The 24,672-nt window shown below is 39.1% G+C and overlaps 1 protein-coding gene and 1 long non-coding RNA gene across 5 annotated transcripts in view; both read right to left on the reverse strand.

Moving 5' to 3' along the window:
- LOC132975589 (RNA-binding Raly-like protein) overlaps positions 1–24,458 on the reverse strand; it is a 63,529-nt gene extending 39,071 nt beyond the window's left edge. For 2 of the 4 annotated variants that reach the window (XM_061040273.1, XM_061040256.1), the window contains exon 1: positions 976–1,161. In XM_061040273.1, the coding sequence (XP_060896256.1) occupies positions 976–997 (22 nt within the window). In that variant the 5' untranslated portion in view covers positions 998–1,161. Of the gene's footprint in view, positions 1–975; positions 1,162–24,343 lie in introns of those variants that run through there. The other 2 variants (XM_061040280.1, XM_061040265.1) reach the window with 2 other exon arrangements.
- On the reverse strand, positions 9,475–12,089 carry LOC132980290 (uncharacterized). The gene is made up of 2 exons (XR_009674154.1): positions 11,704–12,089; positions 9,475–9,686 (listed from the first exon to the last, which is right to left on the reverse strand). It is a non-coding gene; the product is annotated as an uncharacterized LOC132980290 (long non-coding RNA).
- Positions 24,459–24,672: the final 214 nt, after the last annotated feature.

Genomic DNA, 24,672 nt, shown 5'->3' on the forward strand with positions numbered 1-24,672 from the left:
GTTTTAAAAAAAAGTGCAGTGGGCATGCCTGTTACTGACAGGCTCTGCACTCTGTCACGCTGCATTTCCTTCATATCCTGAACTACAACTGACCTCAGGTCAGACTTACAGCAACCCTGAAGCTCACTGCAGATTAACCATAAACATTACTGTCAACATAAAACAAGAGTTTTAACCCTAACAGATAAAGAGAGTGCAGCTATGACAAGAGGAGGGTAGAGATCAGTATAGAAAAATGAGCAAGACTAATGAAAATAGAGTGGGCGCAATATGGCTAATCATCACCTGACTTAAATTTAAGCAAACAAACCAGAAAGCCTTAGCTGAGTTAAAGTCATTTGACTCCCCAGCAGACGTGCAGCATTTTGGCTTGTAGACTTGATGATTCTTAACTGGTGTGAAAGTTTTAAGGAGGTAAAGTTTCTACACCTTCATGTCTGTAAATTTCCCTGATTTGAAAATGTTCCAAATGTAAAAAGAAAACAAAATACTAGATTGAGCTCATAAAGATTGCTACAACTTAAGCATGACTAAGTCTTCATGACTGGAGAGCAAGTGCTGACCGTGTGAGTGTAAAAGACAGGTTGAGCTTTGATCATATGTACCTGTGCAGGATTGTTTAAGCCATGAAGTTCCCCTGATCACCTCCCAATGTATCACAGGGTTTACATCAACCTCACACATCTCAATGATCCTTTTCTTAAACATCATCTGGATCAATGTGTTAGTATGAAGAAAGCCAGACAACAAAAACAAAACTGGATACTCAACACAAAGGAACTTCTGAATGCAGTGTGACTGATTCTGTGAAAATAAAAGCTTGTCAAAGGAATGGCAGAGGATGTGAGGGGAGAACACAAAAAAGAGGGGCACAGGGGGAAATATTGTCTTCCAGAATCTCAGCTCTGCATGCAAGCATCCTCTTACACATGCATGCACACTCACACAGAGAAACCAAATCTCCAGTATACTCACATCTTGGGCTGAACAGGGTCATATCAGGAATGCAAAAAACAGGAGACAAAAAGAAGAGAGACTAGCCGAGAATCTCTTTGCTTCCTTCTTGCAACAATCTCCTTTTACGTCCTCACTATGTGTGTGTATGTATGTATGAGTGCGTTGAAGCTGCTGTGAGACTGACTACTGATGGTACTACTGAGTCAGTAACAAAACAGCTAGAGAAGCATTGATGGGATGTACCAAATGTTTTCCTTTGGCAGGGGTGGATAGGGGTGCACCAGGCTGTTCCATTAGGAGGAGAAGAGGCAGGAGGATTGGATGAGTGTGCAGCTGGTTTCCCCTCAGCAACAGAAGCCCAGGGCTTACAAATTCCAGCCAGGCAAAGAGGAAGCTGCCAGAGTGTGCAAATGTGTATGTGTGTGCACGTGCATGTGTGTGCATGTGCATGTGTGTACATGCGTGTGTATGCGTGTGCTTGTGTGTGTGTGTGTGTGTGTGTGTGTGTGTGTGTGTGTGTGTGTGTAAATACGCATGTCATACAGCAGGAACCTGAAGGCACAGCTGTGCTCTTGCTTCACTTCACATTAAAACATTTCAGACCAATAGACTTTGCACTCAAACGTAAAAAAAACTAAATGGTACATGGACACACTCATGGGGGGTTTCACAGGGTCAAGAAACTAGGTTTATTCTGGTCAATTATTTATCCATACTGATTATCCAAAAGAGTGGAATTATGAGAATAATACACTGAGGTCATGCCAGAGTCACAAATACTGTCCAGTCTGTGTTGTGTTACATCATCCATTGTTGCATTGATGTGTCATTTGATTTTCTAAGACATAGAGATTACAGACATGTACCACATTTACTGTCTGAATATTTCACATTTGATTTACTAATGAACAATTATAAGTTTGAAATGCTCAGACAAACAAGGACTCAATGTTCACGCTAAGCTGGGACCACACTGTGAGCTGCATGTAAAGAGACTGAAGCTCCTAATAATCCCCAGCAGTATCATTACTATTTCACAACATCCATCACTGAAACCTTGATTATAATATATGCCCCGATTTGAAATCTCTCCCAACTAAATCCTTTTCTTACATTTTTACAAACTGTGCATGGAGTCTACCGTTGTTTTATGTATGTTGTAGTTAAAGAGAGAATACACCTAAGGGTGTTGAATCTTTTCTGGCACCCTGGAAGAGGCTTTCATGTGAGTTTAATTAGCTTCTTTAACAACCAACACAGAGTAAGACTGGCTGTTAGCCAAACTTTAATCTTAGTCAGCTCTAAAATGATTATTACCTCTTTTCACACTACACTTAACACAGGCACAATTTCATTATTGAGTTGTTAACCCTTGGATAACTGTGTGTTCAGTCATTTGACAAGAAGATAAATTAGCCCTGGGCCGTCGTATTGAGTTTGTGAGAAGAGTTGTGTTTCTGTTTTATAATAATGCAAATGGGTGTTTCAACATTTAAACTCAGGTAGAGTTGAGATATATATTAAAATGTATGAACAGATTAACATAATGCAGAATTGCCACAATAAATGTATTGTCTATTTATAATAATGATTATATAATTTACCTCGACCATATCAGTGGTAACACAGCGCTCATACTGCCTTGTTTTGGTTCAGCTCTGATGAAAATGTTAAGGTATGTGTTGGGTTATGATTACTTCAAACATTCTTCTCCTTTGGGTTGCCTCCTTGCTGTGGTTGAGAAGTTTGAGTGTTCCAATGAACCTGATCCAACCAACTCCTCAAAGGGTGAACTGGCAGAGGATGACAGTAGTCACAACAGCAGCAAAGGCTGCTCCAGAGAGAGGTCCCTAATTGTCATGGACTCATGCCATTGGAACCTGGCCTTCCTCTTTCAAGCACCATGTGGTGGCTGCAGGTGCATCATCCTCTCCAGGTTGAAAGACATCACCCACAGACAGCCTCCCAAAAGGGAGGTGAGGCAGTTCAAAGTCCTGTGGCGATAAGGAAGTGGCGAGGGGGCAGGACTGTGAAGTCTGACAGCTCCTAGCAACAACCTGGTACACGCGCTTGAAATTAGACAGAAAGAACTTTTGGGCAGCTAGACCCATGACTAAGCAGCCCTATGTAGCATCTACTTGATATTGCAGCACTCTCTGAAACTAGGTAACGGATGAAGGACAGCTGAAGGAGAAAAAAGGTGGATGTACTGTACCTTCTTCTGGAAGTGAAACCTGAAGGCAAGGAGCGATGGTTTGGGCTTTGCCATTAAAAACACTCTTGTTAGTCACCTCTATGAACTCCCTGTAGTGGACATCAATGAACGCCAGTCGAACCTTATGTCTGCTTGCTAGCAGTCAAAAGGCTACCATTATCAGTGCATATGCTACAACACTTGATGCACAAGATAAAATTAAGAAGGCCTTCAAAACAAACCTGAACATCCTATCTAAAGTCCCCATGGAGGACAAGTTAATTCTCCTTGGACACTTCAGGTTAGGATTTACTACCTAACTAACTATAGAGAGGCAATACTGGGAGTTGACAAGACAAACTCCAAATGGTCTATTACTTCTTACAAAGTGCTCAAGGATCAGTGCAGAAGACAGACTTCCTTATTTGCTCCATCATTTCCCTCAGTCAGAATAGATGGTTGTAGAAGCTTAAAATCAAACGATTGAGGGACAACAACTGTCAACAACAGCTTTTATGCATTTATGAATCAAACCAATCAGTGTCAGCTCTCTCATTCGGTTAGGTTATAGATAAACCTAATCTGGCCATCTCATTTAACTTCTCTCCTTTAATTGTACCCCTGAACACACAGAACACACACAGGATACTGTGTGTGAAATGTGTTGATGGAGTATTGAAGTTATATTTCGCTGATTTATTCCCAAATGAGAAACAATCAGAAAGACACGTTGAATATTTGGCACACATGAGGCACAAAAGCGTATCCTCATCAATGATTAAAACCTCCATGTATGCCTACAGGATCAGACAGGATCTATGTCAACTAATGTTCTGTGAGTTTGGAAGGTAGGCTGTAAACATTTATCTACTTATTTTCTCAGGTGGAATCATTAGCTACATTCTCTAATGCGTGCGTAATGGAGCACTCAGAATAATGATTACAAATCCAAATCTTTGTTGCATGAGAGCATCTGAGTGTGTGATTCTGTACGTGTTTCTAGTATGAGTGCTGGGAATACGTTTCTACAATAGTAGAATTACAATGGATTACCCCGTATAAAGAGAACTACATTTAGCAAAGCAACCTCCCAGTACTACAAAAATGTCCTGCAGTCAAGAAAGCATCTCCTCCATAGAGCTCTAGCAAGAGAAATGAAGATATGATTGACAGTCAGTATCCCCTGTTATTATTTGTAGAAAGGTTACTTACATATCACTCCAATGGACAATGTGGAGACCTTACAGGAAGAGAATGAAAAACCTTTAGGATTTGCACAAGTTATAAATATTACTTACAAAGAATGATGATTTTGCCTAAGCCTGTCTGACAATGTAAACGACACAAGGTTCATCATAAAACTCATGGTGGCTTATGAAAATATAACTGTTAGAGATTAAGAGAATAACTGTTGTATGTTATTTAGTTTTAGCCAGGGATTTTAATAGGTTTTCAGAGCCAGACTGCACTATATAAACTAGAAGACTGTCACCACTGTGCTAAAATTGCAGCACTGCCAGAGCTGCTCCTGGAGGCTTGTTAAGCACTCAGGAAATCAGGAACATGTACAGACAGTTCTCTCTATTTACGTAGAAACAAACCAGAAAATAAGTTTACTTACTATAAATAACCATGGTGTGTGACATTCTGGACAAGGTGCGTTTGGGGTCAAAGTCAGCTATCAATTAGATTGAAAAGAGAGAGAGAGAGAAGTACTGGAGCAGAACCCGGCCTGATGCAGAACAGCAGACTGGCTCACCTACACAGGAAAGGCTGAGGAGGAGGAGGGCAGAAGCTTAAAGAGGTGTGGGGAAAAAGAAAGAAAACAGCGAGCATGCAGAGGATATGGTTCTAATAAGTGTTAAAGTACAGGCATGGAAAAGAATAGAGCCATTATGAAACTGGGAAATAATGAGGTGGGGGGGGGGGGGGGGACCAGGAAACTTGGAGTGAGGATATATAGAGGAGCTTAACTGGGAGTAGAATCACATAGAGGATATACTATCACGTTAAAAAAATAAGCTGGACATGGATGAAAACAATTAAGGTTGAAAAAAAGTATCTGTGTTGACAAGAACTTCACAAAAACATTGAAGTCACTACTTAAACAATTACTGGTTTTATATATATCTATACATGTGGTAAATGAAGAAGTGTCCCTGTTATAAACAGTGGTTCTGCAGTTATAACTTTAGGTTTAGGTCTGCAGAAAGGTTTGTTTTAGCTGACGTACTCAAGCTGTGCTTATCCAACTGACAAATTGACCACGTAGCTGAGTATGTTGGCTGTGGGCTATGTGCTGATGATGAACTCTCATGAGGAGGCAGGCAGCCATGCTGAGGTTCAGCAGTCAGCAAGTAATGACTAAAAAAATACTTGTTGGTGTATGATCCTCCAATTTTACACTTCAGTTTCCTACATGGAAACTGAATTGTAATATAAATGGTTCTCTTTTTTCTTGGTTGCATGATGGATCTTGATGAAAGTCAGTATAAGTTGATAACTTAGATTCTTCAGCCCTTTCCCCCATTCATACTGAAACCGCTGACCGTTACATTCAGAAGTAGAACAATTTGAAATTAAGTCAAATTTAAATGCAAATTGGTATCAAAACATCAAAAGTGTAGAGCTCATTTTGTCTCAGACACTGAACTATAACTAGTGACTAATATATGTTATTTTTGCTTCATGTTGTGCTACATTTACTATTAAACATGCTTGCTATTTTAAGTAGTTTTGTTGTGCTACAGTTTGACCTGTATTTCCTGATTTTTTTTATGTTTGCCTGAAAGAAATTGCACCTTTATTGTTCCAAATCATTGTCTCAACATTTTTTAAAATGTGGTTTAGCTGAAGCCACCCTTACCTCATGCTCATGGATTTGCTGTATCAATAAAAAAAGAACACAAAGTAATAAAATTCTTGATTAATGCTTTACATTGTGGATTAATATGGTGGTTTATTAGATGGTTGTAGAAAGACAGAGCCAAAGCTTAAGACAGAGCCAAAGCTTACTTATCATAATAAATTTAACTCTTCAGACATTTCCGCAAAGGTCTAAGAACCAGTACTGATCTTACTAAATCAGAGTTAACACAGATGGAAAATTGCATAAATGGAAGATTTTATCTCAGTCTAAAACACTTTAAGGATGAACATCCCCTTCAAAATGGAGCTGTTAACTCTGGAAATCTATTGGAAACCATAGATCTTCATCTTAACATTACTGCTGATAGTAATTAAAATAAAGTAAATCAGAAAAAAGACAGAGATTAGAGAAGAGGCATCTTAAGGCAGAATTTCCAAATGGGACATTTGAGCACATTTTGATGAACGCTTGCTGCTATTCAGACAAGAAATAACATCTTAGCTCATTGGATTGTGTACTGGTGAGGAATCAATCCCCCGTTTTACATCTTGTAACATACAGAAATGTAAAAGGGTTTTTTTCAAACCTCAAAAGGGAAGCTTTGGGGCTTGTGGATTTTAAAATGACTCCAACTTTTTTGATTTCATTGAAATTTTGTTCACATCATCCAACTCACCCAGGGATAATTTGCTATACCCAGGCCTGTCTTGTCTGTCACCTGAGCGCATGTTGTGAAGTCTTTGCACAACCCAAATTAAACTCACAGCAGTAGAACGTCTTGTTTTTTCTTCTACTCAGTAGGCAAAGAACAATCACCCAAGTTAAAGAAGAGGGAAAGAGTTGACATCTGGCATTTTCAGGGATCCTATAAGATCAACATTCGGCAATCAATCAATCACTTTATATTTGTATAGCAACAATTCATAACCTTTAGATAGGACAGTGAAAAGAGACAGTAGGCCTACATGTTGGGAGAAGAGTTGAGACTGACATGCAGCAATTGTCAGACTTAAACCAAAGATGGCCGCAAGTACTGTACAGCCTAGTCTGCACAATATAATCACTTAACTAAAACTGCACGCCAGTGATACAGTAGGTGTGTTTTGAGAGAACCAGGCTATTCATATTGCAGGAATACTAAAACCAGGACATTATAGAGATTTAGGATATGTGCCAACCCAAATGGAAACCCTACCTTTTAGGACCTGATCTTGACAAGCACAAGGGTTTTTTTTATGTCCTGCCAACTGCATGTCCATTAAACTCAGGCAAATGTATCTAATATATAGTATACTGATCCGCAATCAGGCCTTGAATCTTCAGGCACTAAGGGGGGCAGGTGCTTCAGATACTGTCGTAAAAGGAGTGAACCAGAAGGAGTAGTTAGGTCTCTGGCTATCATGTAAAGTTTTTCCTGAATTATCCTACTGGCACAGGTTCAGTGAAGCTATGTCCATCTCAGCTATTGTACTCACTGTGTTAGATAAGCTTATTTTTCTCTAACATGTAACACTTGTTGAATGTATCTTCTTCAGTGCTGGGCCATTTTTCTGGGATTCTTCTTTGTTCAGTTTATGGTATTTCTCCTTGAAGGGACCATCTTCCCCAAAGCAAACCAAAACTTGTGCAGGATTTTGGGGTCTCCCCTTTTAAAATTGAGTTTCCCTTTGCTTTCTGGTTATGGTTTTGGGCTACATGGTGTGGCGCACTCTCATGCACCTACAGAAGCAAAATATAATTCTTTAACCCATTAAAGTTTTGTGAAAATATCTGTTGCAGAATCAAGTTACTCCATGAGAGGTAGGTACTGCATGTATGCAGTGCTTCTGAAGGCAGCAAGGGACTAGAAAATTAACTATTAATCAAAAAAAGTATATTGTTCCATAGGGGCTACTATAATCTATAGCTCCTTTTGCCCCTGTAATGCCTCACATACATGTTAATGTCACAAAGGCTTATTATGGGACAAAGTTGTTAAGCAGCTGAGACAGCATCTGCATTAGAACCGGAGGTGAAACTGTTATGTTTTATACCAAAATGCAATGTAAACTCAAACACTGACCACGCTGACATTACACCACTGTGGATTCATGTAAATGTACAAAGGGTACTTGTTACAGCGCTGTTGCAGATTTTAAATGTATTAGGGCTTAAGACTAGATTTCGTAATGTGGTCACCATGGGAAGATGTAGATACAGTCTGGCTTTGTTGCAATTTAATTCTGGCAACTTTGGTAATCAAAGGTTTTGTTGTTTGGCAGTCAATTTATTTTACAAGGTACAAGTGAGTGGAGCTTGAAGCACAGCTGATACAATGAATCTCTTGGGGTAGGAGATAGGTTAATGCAGACTCCATAAATTAAACAGAAATGTAATCTTTTTTTTCAGTGTGTCGGCAAATGAATGTGGAGATGACTTGAACCATAAAGTTGTAGTAAATGACAATTCAAGGTAAACATCAACACAAGCAACCTGTTGTTGTACAGCCTCGTACCATTTCCTCCTTATTACTATCTGATGTTTTTGGGACATCCTACCCTCAGTGATGAATCACTTACTGGTGCACAGCTCAGAGAAAAAGCCTGTCATTTTCTCGTGGCATTAACTTTTAGGAGGGACTAATCTTATGTATCTTCATGTCAGGCTCCTTCTGTGAAAATGTAAATATTTCTAACTCAGGCCTCAAGTGCCTCATGTTGATAGACTGAAGCAACACTTGTCCTCTGGTGGTCTTACCTGATCACTTTATAGTGTGTGACTATTTTACCGTACAATTCTGGACCCTGGGAGTGTGACACAAATACCATTGAAAGAACTTTGACAAACCACGTGTCCAGGCATTTCAGAAATTACAGAATCTGAAGCATTTGCTGCGAACATATTGACAGAAAAGAATGATTCCTAGGCACAAAATATTGGGATGGATCATTAACAGACCTTTAAATGGAGATTACAGCTATCTCTACATGGAGCTTTTGTAAGTTGTGATGAATAGAAATTATGTAACTAAAGTACAACAATATAAAATACATCAGAGGACAAAGGAGTAAACAACTTCAGATGTATTGAATTCATGAAATCCTCTGCAATACAACAAAATAAGAGGTACCGTCAGAAGATACAACTTAAGCAAAGGATACTTGTATGAAGGAGAGAGTTTGTGAATAACCTACAGTATAAGGAGGAGCATTGAAGAAAATGTCCAGAGCAGGTATTTTATTAAGAGTTGCAAAGTATTAGTGGATAAGTGTGGTATATTCCATCCCATAGTGTACTGTATATAGTCCCAGAAAGGTTTCTTTGTGACTACTTCGAGTGCGGAGACACATTCTAAAGGAAGTTTGTTTACTGTAACAGCAAATAATTGCAAGGTCCCTCTCATTGCTCTAAGTTTTTCAGTCAACATTGGAGAAGTCATTGTCCGAACAGTGAAAATAAGGAAAGACAGAACAACTTGTTATAGGGGGTATTTTATATACTTTTCAAGGGTAGAACGTCATTGGAGACTGACTGATGCATCAATCATGCACTTCAACAACTATTAATGCCGGAGGACTTAAACATCTGTTTATTAGCATCAACCTGGGTTTTCCATATCAAGTCGACCCACAGTGTCCTCATGGAAAGCCAGTGCAGTGGCCAATATGTCTGGATATTCTAAGGAGCCTGGAAAAGAGACAGAATACAGTTGGAGCGATTTCTTCAAACTCTGTGTACACACATAAAATTGCAGGATTGACACAACAACAGGCAAGTTTCATGTTGTCAACTTTTTAATAGGAACCGACCCTTCCAAGATTATGGTACTCTGGGGAAGGCTACCTGCCTTCAGTACCAATCCATAGACATTGCTAGGTTTATTTAACTTTTTCATTGATAACCACTGTAACTTTAATTCTATATGACTGCATGAAACACAAAGAAAACCTTTAGATGTTGATTCTTGTTTTGAGTTACAGTTTTTACACAATTTTGCAAACTAGGCTGGTTTTATCAAAATACTTAATACAATTCACAAAACTACACACCCAAACTGCAAAATACCTCATATCCTGCAAAATGAAGCACTGCAACCAAAACTACATATAGCATTATCAAAATCAAACTTTTGCACCAAATGGCACACATTTCATTCATATTACCAGATTTTTGTCTAACAACATAGTTTGAATTGTAGAAAATTCTTCAGATTGTTCACATGCACAGAAATATTTGCAGATACACACACACTGTTATTTTTCACCAAACAAGTCAGTGCTACATTTACCAGTACAGTAAAACGGCTCAAGTTGGGCTGCACTCTCTGTCCAGCCTCTCGCATTGTCAGCCCATGGTTGATGACATGATCAACTAAGGTTGCTCTGATTTCATTTGAAAGTTGTTGTCTTCTTTGGCCATGAACTCCTCTACCAGGGCTGTATCCGAATTGTCAAGTACCTACTCAATCTGTCAGTAGGCAGTACCTACTATCCGTGCTGTATACTGTTAGTACCTACTATTCAGTAGGCACGCACAGTGGGCAGATATTTGTTCGTCTGATTCATTCAGTATGGAAGTGACATCATTTACGTTTCCCGAACCGGCCTCATCCACCCGTTTTTTTTTGTTTAGCTTTATTCAAGAAGAGTAATGCGCATATACAGTCAGGTAAACAAAAAACAATATCACAATGTAAATCAAGTAAAAGGCAGATTAAATAACTAAATCACATACAGTACATAAAGAAAAGTACAAATGAAAGACAGTAATATACAGAATATAAAATAAACCAATAAAGATGCATTTAAATAGTAAAATCATTATTTAAATAGAGGGGGAAAGGTTTTATAATAATGTATACATTTGTTATATTTTCTGTTGTTAATTAAAAGTAGTGATTTCAGTCGGGACTTTAACTCTAGATTAAAAATGGATTCAATTAATCCACGGTCGTTTGTTTTGATTTGGAGGCGGACGTGACGATTTACGTTTAATTTCGCACAGCATTGTGGGTGGTAAAATACAATTAATTTCCTGAAAGCACACATACGATCCATACTGCATGAAACCTGGAAGTTAGTATCCATACTGAAATGTTCAGTATACTGAGGTGGACCCAAAAAATGACCACTGAATGACCACGAAAGTTCAGTATACTGAAACTCCATACTGAAAAGTACGTACTGCCTACTGAACTGTGGTTATTCGTGGGCCCAGCTCTACCCCTACCTCACACTCTTCCTCCCCCTCCCTCTTCCTCTCTCTGCAACCTCTTCCCTTGTTGTAAAAAAAAAAAAAAAGGTGCTCACCTGTGGTCTTTTCATAGTGCTTACTTCCTGATTGAAGTGATAACAATTAACCATTGAGGTGTTTGGCCAGGTGGCACATACATTGACCAACTAGCTCATGAAGTGTAATTTTGAATGGCAGTGTTTTGAAATGGCAAACATGTGACTTTATGTCAGATTGTTGTGTCTTGCGCAGAGAACCGTGTTCAGTGCATTTAAAAAGAAAAAAAATTGAATTGCAAAATGTGTGTAAAGCAGAAAATGTGTTTAGACTTTTGGAGACTTGAGAAGAGGTTTCGCTCTCTGTGTGTCAGTTTAAATAATTGTGCTATGCATGTCATTTTAGTGCGTTAGCAATTGGAAAAAACTGTAATTATCAGAACCAGATAGAGACAGGGACTCAAACGCAGACTCACACGTGGCTGAGTTCAGGAAAAGGCAGAGTTTAATTACAGTCCAGGTCGGTACACAGGAAGGCAAATCTTCAAGGCAAACAAATCCAGAGGGAGCAGGCAAAAGGCAAAACGGTAAGGCAGGCACGATCAAAAATCACTATAAGTCTACTAGGAAACATGCTGGAACAAGGTGACACACACAGGAACACACTACAAACTGGCAACATGAGGGAGGAAACACAGAGATATATACACACAGACAATCAGGGGATAACGAGACACAGGTGAGCACAATCAGGGCAGGGAGGCTCAAGGCAGGAAAACATGAGGAGCAGGATCTGAAAGACAGAGACAAAGGTAAGTACAAAATAAAACAGGAACAGACAATAACACTAAATAAATGATTAAAAAACAAAACATGACACGAGGTAACTTTAAGGATCCTGTCATTAATGGGATACTGTTGTGACATGACATGAAGTGTTCACGTTCCCTCCTGGATCTCCTCCTTTCCTTCCCTCTCCTGGTTATCCCTTCTTTGTGTTCACACCCAGACAGGCTGAGCAGAGCACCAGTAACGATGAAAATCAGTGTTCACCGAGGTATTACTGTATCTTGACATGATAATCTTCTTTTTTAATGCTACACTGCACTCTTTTCCCCCAACATAGAGCATGGCAGACAGCTCATACATTATCATCGAGTGCCTTTTCTCTTTCCTTCCCCTTCTCTCTCGCTGTCACACCCACTGACTCCCCCTTACCCGCCCTCACCCACCGCTCTCTGGCTGGAGTGTCTCAGTGTGAAAACCTCATTATGTTCTGCTACTGGACCTGCAAACTCAATTGGACAGCAGGCTACAGTCCAGATCTGATCCAGACCAGTGTGTGTATGTATTGTGCTCCTGTGTGCCTTTTGATGCTTACATGCCTACTTGTGTTTGTGTGTGTGTGCGTGTGTGTGTGCATGTGTGCGTGTCTGTGCTGGTACTTGGATGTGTGATCAGTGGTGAAAATCAGTTAGTGCTCCTTCAGTGTGACAGTGCCCATACAGGCGGTGAGAGTTTCCACAATTTTGGAGCATCAGGTAACTTTAGCAGCAGCATGATTTGGCATGTCTGATGATAAGAGGCCTGTGGCCAGCTACACATTTAGCAGCCTTACACTGGCCCCTCGTTCACTATGCTTTGCTTTCTGTTCTCATGCAGTCAAAAAGGGCCTCCTGTTCAATAAAAATCATTCTTAAGCTCCACTCAGTCCTTTAAAAATGGATACATTTATGTGTAGTTTTCAATTTTGCCAGAACTTCTGATTAACTTCTTTCTTTACCTGTTTAAAAATTTCAATATGTCCATCGAGTTAAGTATTTCTTTCTTTTTCTAAAAATGTAGACTGGTGAACAATGATGAAAACATGACATTTGAAGTTGTTTTTTTGATGGGATTGAATTTTGAAGCTGCCAACTTGAATTATGAGATAACAGTGCCTCCTCTGTCCAGTTTAATCTGCCTTTTAGATATGCATCTCTTTACAGAGTGTAGGATACAAAACTCGCTCTGGCCAACTGTATGTCCTTTCCCAACTTCTGTGGTATCGAACAAAGACGACTTGACAATATACAGAGCCAGTTCCTCAGAGGATAATCCAATTTATTATTGGCCAACCTCTGAACAGCAATTATAAAGATTCAATTATGCTGATAGATAGAGTGTAGAACTCAGTTAACTTTGCATTAGCACCTATTTCCCTGCTTCATGCAATGAGACAGACACAATGGAGAGAGCGGCTGATCTGAGTAGCATTCTCAAACAGCCCCATTCATCATCCCCCACAGCCCTATCTCTCCGTGTCAGGGACAGCCTTGTTCACTCAGACTGCCCAGCTGAGACGGAAAAAAAAAGAGTAACTAACCAGACGTTTCTTTTTCATTCAGAGTCAGAAGACCAAGCAAACACAAAAGAATACCTCAAAGAATCAAACTCTACAAAGGACAAGAAAATGAGTCTGATGATTAAAGACATTCAATAATATGTTTAGTAGAAATTTGTCAATTATATTTTGAGTTTGCTTTAATTTTCACTGCCAGATCATCCTCTATATAAATACTTAGCCAAAATATATCTATTGGCACTAATTAAATTGCACTTATTTTGCAGAGAATAGTGTCATTGTATATATCCTGAAGAAAGTGTATATGAAAACCTGTTAAAAACTAGAGCTTCTGCAGTGGTACACCAATTAAAGTGCAGGGACCAGAGAGTTTCTTCATGCTTTATTTCTTTACAAACTTGATTCCACTTGTGACAAGCATAGTAGTCAGATGATTTAACTTCAAATAATGCATCTATCAGAGTCACAATCGAGTTGTCAGCAGCCTGTCATGCAGCTCAGCAGTGTGAAGCAAACTTAAGAAGTGAGCATGGCCTGCTGCAGGCTTCTTAATTGCTCAGGTGTGGCCTGATTGGATCAAGTCAGACTAGGCTTAAAGGGGAAGTGGGATCTGCAACATATCCAATATACCATTTTAAAGATACAGCTCCTGACTCTTAATGCTGAATATTCAATAATATGTATATTTCAGTTTGAGAGAGTACAATGCTGAAATTCCTCATTTTGAAGTCTGCTGCATTATCTGAAATTAATATCAAAAAATAAATATAAAGTAGTTGACAATTGAAGTAATTAAAGATTAAAATAACTAGCTCTACTTAAGTGCTTGTACAAGATTATACTTTTATACAAGACTGACAAATTACATTTTATTTACTCCAACTAAAACCAGCATTCATTTTGATTTGATAAACTTGTGTACAGTTTTCTATGAAATATTTCGGCCAATATTGAACAACATTATCATGTATTTTGATGGCCTCTTTCAACTTGTGAGGACATGTGTCTCTTTTGCAGCTCTATGTCCATCAGGTTTAACTTCCAACTTAAGTCTGTGTACTCTTTAGTTCAGGGCATAAACAATGAACTGGAGTTTTTATTTTATTTGATTAAAAACAGATGCCATCCTTATCTGTCAAAGAGGTTCTAAAGAGCAGTGAGATGGATCAAAACAGGAATGAAAAAGAGCACACGCTGCTTAGAGCTAAAGGGAAACAGTTCACAGAATGGATAAAGGTCAGTCAGTCTTTTTTCCCCACTTGCCTTCGTGTAGCAACATTTTGAAAGCTAATGGTTTAATAATATGTTTCCTCACTCAGTTGGGAATGATTACAAGTCATGCCAGTCAGAGGACTCAATGTTGTTGGCTATTTATTTCTGGATATTTTACATCTCTTTTTCTGTATTTGTCTCTTATCATACACGTCTCTTATTAGGCAATGAAAAAAAAGTTCTATCTTGATTTTTGATTTGATTTGTTTATTCTGAACATGTAACACAAGACAAAGCTGAACTTAAAAAACAGACAGAAAATGAATAATAATTACAAACAGTGGAAAGTATAATTCAGAAAAAAATAGTCCTAAGTGTCTAAGCACATGTCTGTTGTTTCTTGTCACTGTTACTGATGAATTCAAAACAAAAATATGATTCACATTGTGTGTTGTTGAGCCTATGAATATTGTACTCTCTCTATTTACATAGATTTCCTTCTAGACAGGAAAATAGTTCATCCTTTTAAAGCTTGACTGACATCGTGAACAATGTCAGTCGATAGGGTCAATTGACCCTAAACTGTTAAGGTCAATTGAGCCAAGCATGTTGTCTAACCTGAAATAACTTAATGATAACTTAATAGCAAAGTCACAGCCAACTTTGACGAGGAGAAGGCCAGACATATCAAGTTTGTGAGACAAAAAAGGAGCCAGTTGACAATGTAAAAGCTGTTGGATTTGCCTCCAGTAGGCAAAAAACTACCTCGCGTACCCACATCTTACTTTTTTCTGTCTTTTTCCTCTCTGCCCCTTTTGCTCATGGCTCATAATAACAACTAAAACTATGGTTTGGACCTTAAATGGCCTAATGTCAGAATCAAATGTTTGACTCAGGTAATAAGCATCGAGGCAGTGGAGACTACGTTGGGTTAGATCAGAAGAGAAGTAGCCTAACGATAAGATAGGCTGCTCATATTCACTTACTGCTGAAAGTGTTTTTTCTTTTTGTCAAGCTTAACAACCTTCAAGACAATGCTGAATCACTTGCTACTTCCTGGTTATTATCATTTGACAACTCTTTCACTGACCAAGAGAGCATGTGCCTCTTCTCATCTGCCTGCTTCTTCTCCTCTCAGCAAATGAAACACTTCCCCCACTCTGTCAGGCTGCATCACTCTTTGAAGTTAATGACTCAAACTATCAGTCGTTTCGCTTTTAATTAGAAAACGGACAAAATGATTACATTTTTAATTGAAGCTGTCATTTTCAATTAAGATATGACATCCTTGAGCAGCCCTCTCCTCTCTCCCCTTTTTATTTATTCATTTATTGGCAGTGTTCAAGATGTTAGACTCATTTTCCTCTTCATCTCTTTTCTCCTCTTTTGCTGCTGGAGGCCCTTCTCATGGGGTTTGTTAAGCACTTCAACTGCTTAATACCATGTAGTCTTTAATGTCTTATGTCTACGTACATATACTACAATCCTCTAAGGCCATTTCTCACCTATGAATCATTATTTCATGCTATATTAAAGATATTTCCTTTTGTTGGATGCCCTTCAGTCCTCATCTCTTTACATTCTCCTGCCACTATGATACATGACTGTCTGTATTAAAGTCCAATAGTCCTGATGATTTTGTGGGAGATAAGTCAAAATATGTTAGGAAATTGGTTTGGCTGCAGTTTCATACAATTTGGCCCAAAATGCTAAATAACATCACATGAACGCTAAGGAACTAGCAATGCAAATCAGTTTAAAATGCCAAACGAAACTTGCAAAAACTCAGTCTTCTCCCAGAGGCCCTTTTCCTCAAAAGAGGCTTTATTGGATGAGAGTGTTCTCTTACAATGTTCAGACTTTTTGGCCACAGGCAAGTTTTGAGGAAAAAGTCGATTGGGAATATCCACTTGTGCAGACTTTTCTGTTTTGCACACTGCCGAGCCACATTACAGGGGGAAGTTTGCAACCCTATCACACCTTGTGCAAAAACTGCATTGCAATATACCAAACAAAAATGTATCTAATGATGAGCTATCTACGTGCCTTTTTGTAAAAAAATGCTTTCTTATTGCTCTGTAGAAAGAGACCACGGTAGGTAACTCAGGGAATGAATAGGGAAAATCATTTTTGAAAAATGTGTGCCAAGACAGTCCCATTACGGCTGGCTCTTTTAGGCACACTGTCATTTTGGTTTATAAGGCTTGAAATAGAAAATGTCTTTGTGGATTCTGATAGATATCTTACACATTTAATATATTTCTTTTCTAATTAGCTTTTCAGCAAATTCTTATACATCATTTTAAGTATTGAAGCAGTCAGCCTAGGCCATGACCTTATAATCACAGATTAGGAGCATTAATTATTAGAAAAATGCAAATGTTCAAGACTATGCACTTCACATCTTTTTACATATAAGGGCTTTGCTGCAGGCAGTCAGGATGCACAGAGAACCATTTTGTTGGCATAAACAAGAAAGCTTGATAAAACCTATAAGCACACACACTTTTCAGGAGACAATGGTGTGTAGTAATTTTCTTAATAACCTTTATTTCTTTAACCTTTATTAACCAGGTATGTCCCTTTAAGATCAGAGACCTCGTTTAAAAGGGAGGTGTATTGCAGTAGCGACGGTTCAATAATAAACAAGGAAATTCAATATTTACATTAAAATGACAGAGAAATGATTTACATACACAGAACCTAGCCTCCAAATAATTGACCAAAGTAAACACATTCAGGAACTACGTTTTGAAGTTAAAGGGATAGTTTTGATTGTTTTGAAAATGGGGTCGTTTAAGGTACTTGTCAATATGTGTATTAGCCGCAGGAGATGCCAATCAACTCTGCCCCTAAATTTATAAAAGGGCCATCTTAGGAGCTATATATCGCTACAGACAGGATCAGTTACACCTCGCAAGTTAGCAAATTTGAAGAAAAACCTATAATGACAATGTAATATGCAAGATTTTTTCACTGCTTGAATTTGTTGTCAGACAGCCACTTTATTTTAGCACCATTTTATGTTCTTCCATCTGCAGCAAAATATTCTGTTCAAGGAAATGATGTTAATTCCGAATGAAAGTGGGCCCACACACCAGCCTTGTGGCATCATGTTAACTTGACTTAAGTTTTATTTCCCTAAAGTTAATTGAACTTACATTTTCTAGTTTATATTTTCAAAACACTTCTGAAGATATTAAAATTAAATATTATGACTTAAAGTCTAAAGAATAAAAAAGCAAACTTCCTACGGTATTAAGTATTGTGTCATAGTTATACTGTCATGAAAAGCTTATTTTTGTGGTTTGAAGAAACACATGATACAAATTTGATAAGAAAGTGTGTATTGAAATCCAGTTCTCACATCCAGGTTTGAAATAATCTGCAGGTAGCAGTTTCACATATAATAGCAATGATGGTATAAAGCAGCTACATCAAGAGATCCTTGAGTCAAATGGAGAACTTATTACAACTGAGAAAACACTTCTCATTCTGTCAGGTTACTCTACTGTATGTTTTTCAGCCTCAGTTCAGTTGATGTTTTTTTAGGCAGCATAATATGAGGTTCTAGGTTGTGTGTCCAATATACACAGCAAGGCATACAGTTGCTAAGCACAGGAAATGTTGTTTTGTTCCATAAATTACAGTAATTACATGTCATTATGTTGTACTTTACACTACATTTCCGTGCCTTGCACATAGTTTTTCCATGTCTTCCATTCCTTTTATTTTATGTCATTTATTTCCTTTGTTTCCTTTACTTCTTTTGTCTTCATCTGACTCTCGTCTCCTCTTCTCTCCTCCTCCAAACCCTGAAGAGTGAGTCTGACGCTCTTAACAGTCCATTTCCTGGTGAGGAGGCAACGTAATCCATTCTTTGCCCGTACAATGCTGTGTTCTCATTAACTCTTATCAAAGTTCATCTTGCATCCAAATTCTGTGGACCGCTCAATACTGTCGGCGGCAAAAAGAGAAAATGAAAAAGACAAAGCAAGAGACACAGCCAGAGAGAGAGGGGGAATGTGTAGATAAAGGACAGAGGAATAATGGTTTAATGGTGATTGAGGAGAGTCAGAATAATCACAGTGGTCCTCTGAGTAGACCAAATATTAGTTTATGTAAAATTAAACTCTTTTCATATCTGAAACTCTGATAAGTATGTTTTTGTGTTTCTTTTCTATAAACCCGTACATTTCTTTGTCCATTTTTAGTTTTTTTATAAACTAGAGGAGCAAAACTGGCTCAGACCAATAATCAAATTGAATTAATTATTATAATTCAATCTTACTCACATAAAAGGGGCTCTCTGATTGTTTCATATTCATGTTCACATATCATATTTGCTTTCAAGGACCCTAACCCTAACCACTGCAATGGGCATGGCAGAGATGAAAACATCCTATTTCCAGTGAACAGAGGACAGAAGCAGGTGGAGACATGGAGTGGGTACTTGGTGCAATCCTTGCTTCATTTGTTCAGATGATTAGAAACCCCCTTGTAATTTCATCTGTATCATCCTCCTCTCATAAACCCGCACATACTCCTTCTGTGTCATCATCCCACAGTGCAGCTGGATTCCCTCATTGAGATGTAAAGAGCGATAATTGGAGACTGATTGCAGCCTTTGACTATCACAAGATGCTTCAACACATAAGAGCCCCATTTACACTATAAACAAACACTGCAGTCTGATGAGAGCGTTTATCTAAACCCCAGTCTTGTCAAATCAATTGATGGATATTTTCTACTTTGTGTATTTTGCTGAAATGCTTATTTAACATTAAGCTAGCCAACAAACTGCTAAAAGCCAACATTACTTATGTTCAGTTTCTCTATTTTTTTTAAGTTCCTGTTAATGATTGGGTTGTTGTTGAGTGTTTTTTTTTTCAGGGCAAATTTGAACTACCAATTGACGAATTAAGTGGCTTACATACAGAGCACCAGTCGTGCTTGGCCAAAAGAGATCATCTGCACTGGTCTAAAAAGAAAAGAGTCATCTCAGTATTGATTCAATTGGTTTAGCTGTATGCCGCTGCTGTTTCATACATCAAGTCTGTGTGCAAAATAAACTAAACTCAACAATGGAATGACAACTGCTGTTTCCTTCATGACCTTCATCTAAAGCAGAGGGCTCAACAGTAACCAGTTCAAAACACTAATGAGGGAGCTTTGGTCAGAGTAAAGAGATCTTGTTTAGCATTGTGAAGAGCGATTGCCGAGTCATGCTCAGATGCTCACTTGGTTAGGAACTGAAGGAAAATGCAGCACACATTCTGCCAATGAAGGGAATACCGTGATAGCATGTGGCTGTGTGATAAGGGCTTCATGGTGGACATTACCATGTTTCAAGCGCCAATGTCCCACCTAGCCTCTCAGGGCTCTGAGCTAACAGCAGACATTTCAGAATTGTGTAGTGACATCAGTATCCTGCATCACTTTACTTGAGGGTACACAAAATTGGTGAGTAACGAAAAAGGAAATCATGACGTGATAATTCGATGGTCATTCACAAGTATGCCCAGTTCAATACGTGTACTTTATGGTAACATTTCTTTGAAATCACAAAGTAGGTTTTTGTACACATGTGCTCAAGTGCATTAAAAAATATTATAAGCTTTAAAGTGCCCTTCCCCAAAACAAGGGGAAATTTAACTCTCACTTAAAGAGCCCATATTATGCCCTTTTTGGGGTTTGTATATTTAATCTATGTACCTACTTTTGTATGTTCACAATAGCTAAAGTCAGAAAAAAGTGTCTGTCTTCATGTACTGCTCCTCCTTGCTCCCTCTACGCTCTGAGTCCGTCAGCTACGCTCTGCTGAGCCCCCACTGTTAGACCCCACGTAGGCCAAGTCTGCTCTGATTGGTCTGCCGATCCGCTCCGTCGTTATTGGTCAGTTGCTCAGCACGCTTCTCGGAAATTTCAACATGAGCTGCTGGGCTTGCCACAACGAGCCAATGGGCTTAGATCAGTGATCTCACACTGACAATGACGCCGCACTGACACATTTTTATCGAGGGGGGCTAGAACCGAGCGTTACATGCGGCTAATGCTACAGCTAACAGGAGGACGTAGGAGAAGCCGCATTTCTGCGGACTTTGAATTTTTGCACTTAGATGTGCCTAAACATGCACAGGACACATGGAAAACACACTAAAGAGCATATAAAACCAGAAAAAGCATAATATGGGACCTTTAAAGTTTTACTTGTATTGTCATCATGCTGTCGTGACACATTATTAGTGTTGTTTACTAAAACTACCTTATCTGGTTTGATTGGCCTCTTCTCAGCTCTCAAAGCTCACATCCACTTACTCTCAGCTCTGTAGCGTGAGCACTTTGAAACCCTTGACCTTCCATCGTGACTCTACCTCAACTGTCCAGATAAACACCCAGACGAGACTGTCTGGTACAACAACAACCAGCAGAGAGTTTACCCAGGAAGGATGGAGTAGAAGAGGGCTGCACTTTGCTTGGGAACTCTTGTCTCCTAACTCCAATATTTATGCTTTTTCAAATCAATAACTCGTGTTCCTTAGACTGTGTATGTATTGTGCTGAATAAAGCTCTTTTATTATTTGATACAAACTGCCTGTGCTCCCCGAAGAATTAGGGCTGTAAGGAGAAAGATAGTTTAGGGGATTAGATGTTCTTTGTAAAAGGAAAATACAGTGACTAATGGGTGTGTGTACGTGTGTTTTTGTATTGCTTAATGTGTGTGTTTAGAGACAGCTTAAGGTCTTCAGGATGGTGCTGTGCTGCTGCTCCCACTTTAATTGGCTGCTGGCCCTGCAGCCTCGCTTGAATGGAGAGTCATTTAGGGATCATTCACTCTCACAGGATTTTCGAATGCCGCTGCAGGAGAAATTGCATTCCTGTTTCCATACAATGGCTGGTCTGAGTCAGGGATGGGGCAAGAGTATCACTGTCATTATCATGACAATGGAAGCTAATTCCACTGCCACAAGCGCCATTCTGAAGCCCTCTGCAGTACCAGCTTATCAGGGGGCACCATGAGACCAGCAGGAAGCCACGTAGCATCACAAAGATTCACACACACACACACACACACCTACACGTACACACGTACACACACACTTTCGCTGTGCACACTCAGACACATACACTTTTAGGAATCATTCTTTGTTAAGGCATGAACCAGCACATCAGCAAAAAAGTTTATTTAAGACAGCAAATGTATTTCCAAATGTTTCAAACCTGTGTGAGGAGTTTTATCTGTTTTTAAAACAGACTGGATTTTATACTGATGGTTCTTTATGTCCTTCGAAAGCAAACGACCACCAGAAAGAAGACTGTTTATACATAGTAAATTTTACTGCCAAGTAAGTATTGCAACATGGTCCATGTCAGATGAGGAAATTAAGAGCACTCTGCCAAAAAAGCTTTTTTTTTTCATTCCATTTTCCATGGCAAAATTGAACACATAGTAATACCTTTGGTTGTTAAAAAAGCAGGATTTCAGATAACATTTCTCATACATGTACAGAATGAGGTCAGCAAAGGGGTAAGACGCACGTCTTTGTCCACAGGAGTGACAAAGATCAACACTGATGAAGTGGATGGGGATTGCATTGGCTGGGAGGAAAAGAATGGCATTGGTCTCATCCTCTTAGGGCCGTTTCTCAATGGCTGCATGTTAGCTGTGTGACGGATCCATTTCATTTTGGCATGTATGTTTAAAACTTTGAGCTTTCAAACAGCCAGTGTAAGCAACGGCTGTCATGCATCACAATCAAAGAAAATCTAGAGAATAGAGCGCAGGTGGCTCTTGCCAGACCAGACAAAATGATAGACTGTCTCACTGTCCCTGTCTGGGCAATAAATATGTCTATATGGGTAGAAGATGTCACAGTCATTTAAAAAACAAAGTATGGTTACACTTCCAGTCCTTTAAACTTGTATCAGTCAGCCTTTATTTGTATACCGCCAATAAATAAGAAATGTTATCTCAAGACACTCAAAAAAAGACCTGTTAGAAAATGCACAAAGACCCAACATAAATCCACAATGAGCATAGCAATAAGCAACATTTAGCAAAGTTGCAGTGGCAAGCACATTCTGCCTTTCAGAGGCAGAAACCTTGAGCAGAAACAGATTCATGGTGAACAGCCATCTGATGAAACTGTGTTGGGTTATAAGACACTTGTAACAAACAGTGTATGTTGGACTCAGATGTGTATAGAGCTTTTCTAGTCTTCTGACCACTTAAAGTGCTTTTAGTGATTTCAAAAATGGTTGTGAACTGGTTGTTCTACTCGCTTTGGTCTTCAGGATATCTGAAATCTTTCACTAGTGATGCATATGGGGCTATGTGATGGTCCCATACTGACTGACCAAGTTCCATTTAAAGGTGCAGCGCTTAGCTGATTCCCTCAGAAGGGGACTTGTAAGACTGTAAAGCTTCTAGCTCATATTGAAGCATTTCTAGAGTTGTCTTCACACATACACAGAACTCTTGAAAATGTCCCTAAAATTTTCGGGGTTAGCCGATGTGTACGCTACAGGAAACATTCGGAAAATTCCCTGCAAGCAGTTGAGGGTGATTACGTTTTGTTTTTTTCCAATTTGTGCACATATTGAATCTGGTTCATACACTTTTCTTCTTCTCATTATATTTCTTTCAAATCATCTAGGCCATAACATAACATAACAGCATTTAAAACTTGTATTTATGTCTTTGTAGAATCCTAAATAACTGTTGAAGCTATGGTTAAAGTTGATGAATTTAGACTATAAAGACTTTGTGTAACAAATATGGAGGCGATGAGAAGTAAGAGGTATGAGTAAGTTTCACAATTACAGCCATAGCATCAACATTAATGCCTCTGAAGCAAAGAACACAGCTCCATACCGTTGTATTTCACTCGGTCATCCATCTCCTTCAAACCACAGGGTGGGCTTTGTTTATTTCTAACTTTTATCAGTCTATATCTGTCTGTTCAGCTCATATCTAGTGGTTTATGATTCTTTTCCAGCTTGACAGTCTGTCCAGTGCATGTGCTGCTCGACCATCCAAGTCTCTGAAGCCTGTTCTGCCTCTTTTGCAATGTAATCAGAGGTGTAATGGGTGAAGTCGTTCCGCCCCTGAACCCTTATCGTCGGTAGTAACAGAGCATTACCGTTGCATAAGTTTAAGAGATTAACCAGATAAATAAAGAAAGAACCAAATAACAAAATACGTACAAGGTTTTAGAGAGATGTCCTTGGTACTTCACTTTAAACAGGACTCAGACACAATAATCACAGTCAGGGATAGGGCAAAGGTATTTTGATACCCTTCGCAGCACAAGCTTTTCAGCAGGCCACATTAAGACCAGCAAGAAGCTATGCAGCGCCACATCAACTGTAAAAACTGCAGTCTCCCCAGCATGAGCGTTACCTTTGTTAGGGAGGCCATCATATTAGCATAAAGACAGCGAACAAGATGTAACAACTAATATCTATATTAAAAATAAACTACTAGCTGTGTGAGGTGGTACATCAGCTCAGAAACACAAAATAAGTCACCGGTTATGTAACTTAGGTTCTCTACATACCTTTAGGAGCCTTGTGTTTGGTATTTGGCAGTCGGCCCTGGGTTCAACTTGGAACGTTGATCCTTTGGTGCATGTTGTCCCCATTTGCTCTTCCTGTGTTTCCCTGAGACGATCTACTGTTGTCACAGTTGTGCTCCTTAGCTCACCTGCCTTCACTTAGTCACACAGTACTTTTCCACTCACCCTGCCTCTGTGCCGCCATACAGCAAATCAGCCAACTCAACTCACCTGTGCACACAAACTCATCTGCAATCAAGCCAGTATAAAAGCCTCTCCTGTTCACTAAAACGCTGCCAGATCATTCTGTGTAATCCCATGCAAGACTTTCC

This window comes from Labrus mixtus, chromosome 1 (assembly GCF_963584025.1).
Source record: "Labrus mixtus chromosome 1, fLabMix1.1, whole genome shotgun sequence".
Lineage (NCBI taxonomy): Eukaryota > Metazoa > Chordata > Actinopteri > Labriformes > Labridae > Labrus > Labrus mixtus.